Source organism: Mobula birostris, chromosome 17 (assembly GCF_030028105.1).
Source record: "Mobula birostris isolate sMobBir1 chromosome 17, sMobBir1.hap1, whole genome shotgun sequence".
Lineage (NCBI taxonomy): Eukaryota > Metazoa > Chordata > Chondrichthyes > Myliobatiformes > Myliobatidae > Mobula > Mobula birostris.
In genome coordinates, this window is record NC_092386.1 from 36752474 (window position 1) to 36764835 (window position 12362).

At 36.8% G+C, this 12362-nt stretch overlaps 1 protein-coding gene across 1 annotated transcript in view; it reads left to right on the top strand.

Annotated features, from left to right (window-relative positions):
• The window catches only part of ostf1 (osteoclast stimulating factor 1), a 49424-nt gene that overhangs the window by 21538 nt on the left and 15524 nt on the right, over positions 1-12362 (top strand). The window contains exons 3-9 of the mRNA XM_072281542.1: positions 2572-2622; positions 2725-2788; positions 3058-3111; positions 5549-5656; positions 7362-7411; positions 8185-8263; positions 9214-9312. Coding sequence (XP_072137643.1) covers positions 2572-2622; positions 2725-2788; positions 3058-3111; positions 5549-5656; positions 7362-7411; positions 8185-8263; positions 9214-9312 — 505 coding nt within the window. The remainder of the gene's footprint in view (positions 1-2571; positions 2623-2724; positions 2789-3057; positions 3112-5548; positions 5657-7361; positions 7412-8184; positions 8264-9213; positions 9313-12362) is intronic.

A 12362-nucleotide genomic window follows, 5' to 3' on the forward strand; every position in this document is an offset into this window, starting at 1 on the left:
TTTTGCTTTGACTGACTTGCTTTGTAGCAGTTTTATTTCTGATGACTACAGGATATAAAGATTTTAGCTCTGAACTCTGGGGCTTTACAGACTGTTAATTAGAACCTGCCTGTTTTACCTCTTCTGTTTTAATCTTTTTTTCACAAGAGTGGAAATGTCATTGATATCGTCACACACTGAAATTTCACAATGAGCCGTTGTCTGAACTGTCGGACCAAATTTCCTGCAAATGCCTTCATTAATAGAAAGGTTTCCATCACTGTGCCTTTGAATATTGGACACCTTTGATAGGGCATCCATCACACATTGTTCAATCTTCAACAGCGCCTATGGTTATTTATTTTTATACACGATCAATTAGTTTTTGAGAACAATATTTAAGCGTTACTTAATTCCAAAATTTATTCCATGAGGAAGGATGAGTTTTTAAAAAATATCTGATAAAATAAGTGCTTTTATCAGATTATTACTTATTATAGTAAAGTTACTTTTAAGGCAGAAACTTATGGTTACCATGGATCAATTGTATATGTTGGACCAATTAATCTGTGACCTCCTGCGTACAAGTTGCTTTTGTGTAGTTTTTTGTTTCCTTTCAGGTTATTGTGATTATTGCGTTGCTTCTGGTAGTTGAACAATGGAGAATGAAAGACCATTGATGCCAAATTAAATATATAAGATTTATTATGGACAGCACTGCTCATCCCTTCTTGAGGCACGATGCAGAGTATCAACATTTAAATTGTAGTCGCCAAGGCAGGCTTTCAGCATTATCCACCATCACTTTTGGTGTGGAGCCAATTAAGATGGGGGAGATCTTAAATGCTTTTTTTTTGCATCTGCATTTATTCGGGAGACAGTCAGAGTCTATAGAAGTAAGGCAAAGGAGCAGCAAGGTCTTGGACTCTACACAGATCACAAAGAAAGGTGTTTGCTGTCTTGAGGCAAATTAGGGTGGATAAATCCCTTGGGCCTGGCAAGGTGTTCCCTCAGACCCTGTGTGAGGCAAGTGCAGCAATTGCAGGGGCCCCAAGCAGAGATATTTGAATCATCCTTGGCAGCAAGTTAGGTTCTAGAGGCCTGGAGAGAGCTATTGTTCCGCTACTTAAGAAGAGCTCTAAAAATAAACCAGGAAATTCTAGGCTGGTGAATCTGACATCAGTAGTGGGTAAGTTATTAGAAGGTATTCTGCAGGACCGGATATATGAGCATTAGGAGAGTCTGGGACTGATTAGAGATGGTCAGCATGATTTTGTACATGATAGGTCATATCTGACCAATCTTATGGAGTTTTTCCAAGGATGTTACCAGGAAAGTTGATGAAGGCAAGGCAATGGAAGTTGTCTACATGGACTTCAGCGAGGCATTTGACAAGGTGCCGCATGAGAGGTTCGTCAAGAATATTCAGTCGCTTGACATTCAAGATGCGGTAGTAAATGGAATTAGAAATTGGCTTTTGGGAGAAGCCAGAAAGTGGTAGTAGATAGTTCCCTCATTAATTGGATGCCTCTGACTAGTGGGATCGATGCTGGGTCTGTTGTTGTTTGCCATCTATATCAATGATTTGGATGATAATGTGGTTAACTGGATCAGCAAATTTGTGGATGACACCAAGAGTGGGACAATGGAATTTGGGAATACAGATCCATAATTCATTGAAATAGCATTACAGGTAGATAAGGTCATAAAGAAAGGTCTTGGCACATTGGCCTTTATAAATCAAAGTATTGAGTACGGGAGATGGGATGTTATGTTGGAGTTGTATGAGACATTGGTGAGGCCTAGTTTGGAGTATTGCATGCAGTTTTGGTCACCTCTCTGCAGGAAAGATGTAAGTAAGGTTGAAAGAGTGCAGAGAAAATTTAAAGGATGTTTCCGGGTCTGGAAGATCTGAGTTATAAGGAAGGATTGAATAAGTTAGGACTTTATTCCTTGGTGTGTAGGAGACTGAGGGGAAATTTGACAGAGGTATACAAAATTACGAGGGGTATAGATAGGGTAAATGCAAACAGGCTTTTTCCACTGAGGTTGGGTGAGACTGTAATTAGAGATCATGGGTTACGGGTGAAAGGTGAAAAGTTTAAGGGAAACATGAGAGGAAATTTCTTCACTCAGAAGGTTGTGAGAGTGTGGAATGAGCTGCCAGGCCTGTGCATGTGAGCTCAATTTCAACGTTTAAGGGAATTTTGGATAGGTACATGGATGGGAGGGCTGTGGTCCGGGTACTAGTCGATGGGACTAAGTTGTTTAAATCATAGAACATAGACTAGATGGGCTGAGGTGCCTGTTTCTGTGCTGTACTTCTCTATGACTATTAAAGATTAAATTGTATGGACAGATTAAATCATGGATTTTGAGAGAAATGAGAATGGAGTGGCTAATTAAGATCACTTGTGCAAGTGGAGGATAAATTCTGACAAGCTGGATTAATTCTGTGTACTACTTGTCATTCCCTTTGGTTATACAACTGTGACATGCTTGGGAATCAGCAATTGGGTAATCTTTTGTGTTTACTTTGTATTGCCTTGTAAATTTGTATTTTTAATTAAATATCTCTCTTTTTTTTTTTAGCCAGATGAATTGTATTTTGATGAAGGGGACATACTTTATATTTCAGATAACGTAAGTTTTTCTGATCAGTTTTGCATCATTTAGACTGCTTAAAATACTTGATGAATCATTTTCCCCTAGATTTTTATTTTTAATTATAACTTTCCTTTTAAGAGTGATCCCAATTGGTGGAAAGGCACATGCAGAGGTCGAACAGGATTAATTCCAAGTAACTATGGTAAGCAGAAGAATAGAGTTTTTGTATTTATTTCCCTAGCACACTAGCTGATAGAGCTTGCAGAGAAAGGCTCAAGAAAGTCCAAAATGTTGAGCAGTTCCCTCTGGAGAGGTGATGATTTAGAAGTTAAACCCATATCATAGATAAATCGTTTCCTTCCAGCTTAGCGTGCAAGATGCTGTGGAATTTTTTGTGATGATTTAATAAGTTGAGAAAAAATAATGCTTTTTTTTATATTGAGAAAAGTAATTCCCATATTCTCTCCACAGTTGCTGAGCACGTAGAGTCAATTGACAACCCATTACATGAAGCTGCCAAACGCGGTAAGTATGTCAGCAGAAGTCAGTGCTAAGTATATGCTAAAATTTCTACAGTGGAAAATGTAATCATTAAGATGTTTTGAAGGCTACTTAAGACCTACATTTTCAGTTCTGATTCCTAGTAAATCTCCAGAGTGTTTTCTCTTAAAGTTTATTAAGAAGATTCAAGATTGCTTAATGTTATTTCCAGTAAATGTATGTAAAGTGTATAATTGTTACTGCAGTTCTGATGTAGCACAAAGAAACCATGATAAGAGAAAGAATACAATTTAAAAAAAACAATAAATATACATACACAAAATAGCTTATATACATTGATTGTATGTATGTAAAGTGATGCTAGGTGCATGTGTGTTTGTACATACTGTAAGGTGACTGACAGTTAATGATAAAGTGGTGATAGGGTAGATTAATGGATAGTGTGTTAATCAGCCTTACTGCTTGGGGAAAGTAACTTTGTATGAGCCTGGTGGTCCTGGTGTGGATGTTACACAGTCTTCTCCCTGATGAGAGTGTGGTAAACAGTCGATGAGCAGAGTGGTGGGACCCTTCATGATATTGCTGGCCTTTTTCTGGTACCTTTCTGTATATACGTCCTTGATGGTGAATGGGTTGGCGCCAGTAAAGCATTGAGTAGTTTTGACTACCCATTGTAGAGCCTCCCTGCCTGCTGTATTGCTGTTTCCATGTCATGCAGTGATGCAGGATGTTGGGATACTCTGTACTGTGCATCTGTAGTAGATTGTGAGTACTGATGTGCACAGTGGAGAAAATGAAAAATTGATCACAAAAATTGTGATTAAAAACTGTATTCATGTTGTATTTTTGCAAACACTCACAGTACGTACTGCCTTTACTAGGATCATTGTTCTGTACTTTTACCACACGCTCTAACTGATATAATGCAGTTATGCCTGCTGGAGCTATAAGTGTCAGATGATAAGAATTTACCATTAATGCACTTATCATCATGGTGAGGTCCATCATGTGTAAAGCCCTCCCAACCATTGAGCACATCTACATAAACTACTGTCACAGAAAAGCAGCATCCATCATCGTAGACTCCCACCATTCAGGGCGTGGTCTCATCTCGCTGCTGCCATCAGGAAGAAGGTACAAGAATCTCAGGACTCACCATCAGGTTCCTGAACCAAAGGGGATAAGCTCACTCAACTTCATTTGCCCCATCACTGAAATGTTCCCACAACCAGTGGACTCACTTTCAAGGACTCTTCATCTCGTGTTCTTGATATTTATTGCTTATTTTATCATTATTGTTTCTTCTTTTTGCACTTGCACAGTTTGTTGTCTTCTGCACACTGGTTGGTCGTCCTAGTTAAGTGGTCTTTCATTAACTCTGTTACTGTTATTATTCTGTAGATTTATTGAGTATGCCCACAAGAAAATGAATCTCAGGGTTGTATATGGTGACATATAAAACTCTGCATATGGTGACTTTGATAATAAATTTACTGAACTTTGATCTAGCTTATGTCAAGGTAATGGAAGATCTACCCAACAAGAGAAGTGTGGTCTTGAATATACTTGGACAGTCTGGGTAGTCAGCATACTGGATTTTTAGTCATTGTTCTGGCCACTCCAATTTTCTACAGAATCCCAAAGACTTGATCTGAAGTATTTACTTAATATTGAACTACATGGTTTAATAATCTGCTGCATAAATACGCCAGCATCAAATTTGAAACATTGAAGCTAACTTTGGTTTGGAATTTCTTTAATTCACTGCACTGTTTTGTGCACTTTATGCAGTCCTGGGTAGGTCTGTAGTCTAGTGTAGTTTTGTGTTGTTTTTTACATAGTTCAGTAAAGTCTTTGTATTGTTCATGTAGCACCATGGTCCTGAAAAATGTTGTCTCATTTTTACTGTGTGCTGTACCAGCAGTTATGGTCGAAATGACAATAAAAAGTGACTTGACTTGTCTTAATTCCCAATTGCTTCACTGTAGGAGTTTTGCAGTGCTAAGTCTTAATCTACTGCTTGCTTACACAAGACTAAATGATAAGGATGTAGAACTGCACCACATAATTTTAATCAACAAAATATAATGCTCATAGATGTTTAAGAAAACAGAACCTCATAATAGAGCATCTTAGATAACGAGAGAGATGACCAGACAAAGTGGCGGAGGCAGGTACGTTGATAGCATTTAAAAGGTACTTGATCAAGCATCTGGATAGAAAAGGTTTAGAGTGATATGGATTAAATGAGACTAGCTTGGATAGGAATCTTGGTTTGCATGGACCAGTTGGGCCAAAGAATCTGTTTCTGTACTGTATGACCCTGTGAGAAGAAAAATACATTGTTTTCATTTAAATGCGCTCTGCGGTAGAGTAGATTTATATTAAGTGACTGATTCCTATTGCCATTTCTATTTGCTGTTAAAACTTTTCAATATGAAGTATCCTTTCAACATTTCAGGAAATGAAAGCTGGCTAAAAGAATGTTTAGATAACAGAGTTGCAGTGAACGCTTTGGACAAAGCTGGAAACACAGCTCTCTATTGGGCTTGTCATGGAGGACACCTGGGTAAGGTTCTTTTGCTGTCTAAAAAGGATTCTTTGTGTTATTATCATTGCTTTTAGTGTGTATGGTAAATTCAGCATCTTTGTTTGGGTGCTGAATCCCTGCTATGGTGGTAATAAAACAATCTGTATCAAAAGGCATGTCTGTCGTCTTTGGCTTGCAAATTCTTGGCAGTACCCTTACATAATGAAGTATTTTAGAATTAAGGAAACCTATTCTCGCAAAAAATTACCAAATATAGATTTATCAAACGTAAGTACATCAATTGATTTGGTTAGATACATGTTTAATTAAAAGTGAAGCTTAAGTGAACCTCAAAATTGCAGTAAATTACTTATAGCGATTTATTAACCTGTCTCTTCAAATTTTGTGTTTTTCGTCATAAGGCTGAAAGTAGGTTGTCAGACTGAAGCTTCTGAAATTAATGCAGAGTGAATCATATTAATATTGATTAAAATATTATTTAAATACATAAAAACTAATGCTAGAGATTGTTTGACGATCATATTTGTATAATCATAATTGGTTTTTTGTTATGGATTTGCAGTGCATTGTAATTTTCTGGTTCTGGCACTTTATTCCACTAAGATTTTTGTTAGACATTTAGTTCCCTCTGAACTTAACGTTATGAACAAGTTTACTTCCAAGTTTAAATAAAGAATGAGCACTTCTAAAAAGAAACTACAGCGATCAATTTTTTGCTGCCCACAGACATCTAAAATTAACCAAGTGCCTTCTATTCCTTCCAGGCCATAAATGTTTTTAATGTGCACATGTTTTCATTAACATTTATGTAAAATTTTAAATACTAGTTAATATCCCAATCACTGAAACAAAATAGAAAACTTGATATTTTTTGTCTTTTAGTAGCTCGTCTTGAAAGTTGAGCTTTCAACGCCTGAGTTTTCAGGTACCTGGGCTAACCTTACTAGCTCTAGGCAGAAACTTTAGGAAAACAAATTGACATCTTTACACACAAAATGATTAGATGACAAAATGTTGTACGCAAAATAGAAACTTTAAAATTTGCACAATATTTGGAAAAAAATATTCAGATTGTGCATCATTGAAAGTACTGTTATAAAAATTTGGGAGGAAGTTTTTGAATATGGTAAATAGCAAGGCTGATATGAAGTAGCTACTTCCTCATAGACTCTAGACTCTAAATGGCCTTAACAGTAGTCTAAGTAAAATCCAAATTAATTTGCCAGTAGGACCTTAAAGTATTCTTTGAACTTGGTTTAATGTAATCCTCTAATTTACTGCCCCAAACAGTAGGTTAGCACCAGATGGCCATGTACGATGTGTGTATAAGAAGCCCTTGCAGAATTGTAGTTGGTTGAATCCCAGCAGCACCCAGTGCAAAATTGCAAGTGATATTGTCACTATTGTTCAGCAGTAAGCTTTCCAGGATGAAGTTGAAAGTTACAGCAATAAAGTTAACTCTGTTCTTGTTCTTAACTGCTTTAAAATTTAACTCCGCAGCTGAGGCAGCATCTATGGAGAGGAATAAACAGTTGACACTTCAAGTCGAGACTCGTCTTCAGAAGGGTCTCAACCTGAAACGTCGACTCTTTGTTCCTCTCTGAGCATGCTGCCGGATCTGTTGAGTTCCTTCAGCATTTAGCTTATGCTGTTGTAGATTTCCAGCATCTGCAGTATCTTTTGTGTTTAAAATCTAACTGTTGGTTTTGTTCATTCTGTCCAGGAATAGTGAAGCTTCTGCTTTCTCAGCCAAATATTGAATTAAATCAGCAGGTATGACAATTGCTTAACTTGAGATTTATGTCAGAAATATGAAACTAAAAAAGTTTTTGCTAATTAATAGTTTAACAATTTTAACTCAATAGAATAAGTTTTGGAGCTCCAAGTACCATGGCAATCAGAAAATATAATGGCTTGCCATTAATATAGGACAAACACAACTGGAGTCATGTGCCTTACTTTTGTGTTTTTTTTAATGCATTGTCGAACGGAATTTCATTACATGCAGCAGTTCTCACCAACTCTTTTAGCACTAAAGTAACTACAACATCTTGAATGAAAAGATGATTGAGGAGTTTGAGGGTTCACTAGTGTAAAGTGGAATGACTGAGTTTTTAAACAGTGTAACAAGTAATGGTTATCAATACCTCTGCGCTAACTGCCCAAAGAAAATGAGTAGTGAATTATATTTTTAAAAATTGTCTTTGCTTTTCCTTTATTTCTTTCTTAATCCAATGTAAATGTTTTGATCTTCAATTCATTTTGCTGTGTTTACTTCCTGGTTTTCTGTTTCTCTTAGTGTACTTTAGTCTGATAGTTTGACTATGTTCCCTGATGTCCTTCCTGCTCACAGACTTCACAGATACCCTATAGAATGAGCTGCATTAGATTAGTGGTAGATTGCGAAAAAATTGCTAGAAATCTTCATAGACAACTTCTCCACCCCGCAACCCAAAAAAGCCACATTAGTGCTACATTTGGAATAGCCTTGACGCTTTAAGTTGTATACATTTGTGTAAATTTGAGGTTGTTTTATATTTGCACAGAATAAACTGGGAGACACAGTCGTGCACGCTGCTGCATGGAAGGGATATGAAGATATCCTGGAGTTGTTGCTTTTGAAAGGTTAGCCTTGAAAATATCTTCAAGTACAATATGTTAAATTGTTATTTTTATGGAAGTTATTCTGTCATATCCACTTTTTATTGACTGCTTTTCCTTGTTTGCATTTTCCAGTCTTTTATCAACTTTGGTCAATGCTAAATGCTTTTCTTTGCTACACTTTCCAACAGCAATAAACAGGTAATAAGAGTGTCGTGTCTTCAATTCATAGAAGCCGATCTGTTTATCTACCTTTAAGAGTGGATGATACTTAAAAAAAATATTTAGAACATTCTTCTTGTCTCACCCTATCTGCTGTTGTATGCACCTTAATGACTCTCTACCTCTAAAATGCTAGCTTAAGGCTTATCAACAAGCTAATTATTTGATGAAGATTTTAATAGTAATTGAAAGAATGCACATTTTCTAATACAGTTGAAATTAATGTTGCCATTTTATAAGTCTGCAACAGCTTAAGTCAAAAATGTTGGGAAATGACTTGAAGTTGGCACAGACCAAGTGTAGATTATAACTGGAGTAAAATTATAAGGTGCAGGGCATTTTGGATCATGTGTATTCAGTTCAGTTTGTGAGGTCATGTATTTGTCCTTTCTTAATATTTTATAATATTTAATATTACTATATTTTACTCCTGAAATGGAAAAGGTGACATCAATTTGTGATGCTATGCAGAAAAAATCTCAACAATGTAGACTGAGGTAGTAGAAACTTGCCACTAGAAGGATGGAGGTAATTGCACCATGATGGCTTAAGTTATTTCCATAGTAAATACATATAAAGCTACAACACAGAGTAGTTTAATATCAAGGAACAATGACATAATAATAGGAAGTATTATAGATGGATTTTTTGTTAAAAGCTCTCAATTCTCTTAGTGCTGAAATAAGTTTTACTCAAGGACAAAACTGTCTCATTGACTGACTGTAAAGCATTATTGTCTATTCGATACGTAGGTGCAAGAATAGATCTGAAAAACAATGAGAAAAAAGTGCCACTTGATATGGCTATCAATCCGCAATGTTCTTCTCTTCTTAAGAAGAAATCTGGTCAAGGTAAGATAAGTCAATGCAAGACTCTCAACACATAATCTTACACTGACTGCGGGCACTGTTTGTAACTTGGAAATTTGTGAAACATCTATATTCAGTCCTGTGGTAATATTTTGATTTCATTTATGCAATAAGGGGGAAGTACGGGGTCATCCCTACTTTCAACTATTGCCAAGAATTGTAGTGTTCTTCGAAGTGACCAGGTATTTTTTAAAAAAATCTTGATTTTTATCAGAGATGAAAGAATAGGATCTCTCCCCAAGTCCTATCAGAAAATATTGTACATTATGCACTTGTGTCTTGATAACGCCTGTCTTGAGCCAATGTCACTTTGGCAACTTGTCCTCACTTCAGCATTTTGCTGATCCCTTTCCATAATTCCCATTGATTTTGAAGGGAGAAAGATTTTTTATGGGCTGATTAGTTATCAAAGCTATTAATTTCTAAATAAAAAATAAAGCATAATAATGTTTAGAATATATTAATAGTGATACCTGATTATGTTTTCCTTTAATATTTTCCTTTCAGCCAATATTTTGCCATACCCAATTTTACTATTTTCCACTGTTTTTAGTTCCAGAATCAGTTTTCTTTGAGGAATTTTATCAAAAAGCTTTTTGAAGATTTTCTATAGTTGATAGCTTTAAACTGTTCACTTGAGAAGATTGACCATCAGTATCTTTCTCTTCGTAAAGCATATATCTGTTAGTCAGGAGCTTACAATGTTCCTAATTTGATTTTGAGACTGAAGTGCGTTGTTCTACCAGTTGGGTTTGTTGTTGCCTGAGTTAGATAAACTGCAGCCACCATCTTTTATGAAAAGAAATGTTGAGCTGATTTTTGCTGAGACATCTTTTAGTTCTGCACAGAATTAGCAATATATTGTCAGGCAAATTTCTGTGAGCCACTTCTTGCTGATCTTTAGTCAGCTTCAGTTCACTATTGAATTATTTTCAAAGACTAGTAAAGAAATAAAATCATGTTGCAATTAAGCTGGAGAACCTACCTGTTGACCTGGCACAAGAATGGCACCATTAATTTTAGTAGAGAGGAACGACTCTGAGGGATACCTTGGTTAATTAATATTCTTGAAATTAGCTGAGTTTAATTAAATGCTCAAGTCTTCTAAGTGATTTAATTTTAATGTATTTTTATTTTTTAATTGCTTTTTTAATGTCTCAATATGTGCTGTTTTCTCCCGGTAGGGATTAATTTTTAGTTCCAAGTGCTCCTGCCACGTTTTGTCACCCTGCAACCTTATCCTTCAATCTCTTTGAATTATGGAGGACAGCATGTGTATAAATGTCTCTCTCCAGCAGACTTCATGATCATCATGACTCCAGTATTTCTACTATTTTTTAATGTTTCTTAATTGTACATAGATTTTTTTTGTGTTCTATCGCTGAGCAGCAGTGAACTATCTGATTGGCCTATCAGAGTTCTCTTTAGGAACTAGTTGACTTGATCAGCATTTCTGATCTGGCTATTGTTCATGATTGCAATGAAGAGAAAATATGGAAGTACAATCAGAAATGTTCAGAGTTAAAGATTAGATTGGCTTTATTTGTCACATGTGCATCAAGATTGAAACAAATATTGAAACCTGTCATTTGTATTAACGAGCCACAGTCTGAGTGTGTTCTGTGTGCAGCCCGGAGTGTCACCATGCTTCCAGTACCAACATAGTGTGCCCACAAGTTACTAACACTAACTCGTACACCTTTGGAATGTGGGAGCACCTGGAGGAAGCCAACATTGTCACAGAGAGAACTTACAAACTCCTTATAGAGAGTGGCAGGAATTGAACCCCAATCCTATAAGTCATTGCACAAACTGCTAATCCACTCTCCCGTTCTTGACCGCTTTAGTCTTTGGCAAGTTTGATGTTTTTCTTTGCTGGCTGCCCCTATTTTTCTGAGTGACTGATTGGCATGTGTTCCGCACACACCTCGCTGTTTTCTTGATACATGATAGCGTTGTGGTATATTGGTGTGGTGGTGTAGAACGGCCTCACCATTTCGAATCTGGGGGGGCATCGCCAACAAAATAGCACTGGTGGACTAAGATGAGGCATGTATTTATTTAATCTGCAGGCCAGGAGTCATTGTGGGATGTCTGCTGCTGACAAGAAGCTCATATCCATAATGTTTTCTTGTTTTTAATAAGTTTGGCTGAATTCCTGATCTGATTTGACAGTCCCTAATGCTGTATCTGTATCTTTTTTGAATACAAGAAAAGGTATTTTCAGTGAATGTTAACTTTATTTTTAACCAATGATTTGACCTATTAGTATTTTTAGAATCTTCAATTCTTTGCTAATGTTGTTGCAATACTAAGATAATCAGAAAAGTATACTTGGTGTAGTTGCTATTACTAAGGAGAAGGTGCTTGGGAATCTGAAAGGTCACCTAGGCCAGATGGGATATACACCCCAGGGTTTTGAAAGGGGTACCTGAAGAGATTGTGGAGGCATTCATCATAATCTTTTAAGAATCACTAGATTCTGGAATGGTTTAGGAGGAATGGAAAATTGCAAATGTCTCTCCATTTGCAGAAGAAAGGAAATCTTAGGGATGTAATGCTGATGCTTTGTAAGGCATTGGTCAGACTTCATTGTGCTGGCATTGAAGAGGGTCTAGAGGAGATTTATGAGAATGATTCAGGGAAAGAAAGGGTTAATGTCTGAGGAGCATTTGATGGCTCTGGGTGTGGACTCACTTGAGTCTGAAGAATAACTGGGGAATCCTTATTGAAACCTATTGAATATTGAAAGGCCTAGGTAGAGTGGATGTGGAGAGGATGTTTCTATGCTGGGTGAGTCTAGAACTAGAGGGCACAACTTAATAATAGAGGGATGTCCATTTGGACCAGGGATGAGGAAGAATTCCTTCTGCCAGAGAGTGATGAATCTGTGGACTTCATTGCCACAGATGGTTGTGGAGGCCAAGCCACTAGTTTATTTCAAGCAGAGGCCGATGGGTTCTTGATTAGTGAGGGTATCAAAGGTTATGGGAAGAAGGAAGGAAAATGGGGTTGAAGGGATGACGATAGAA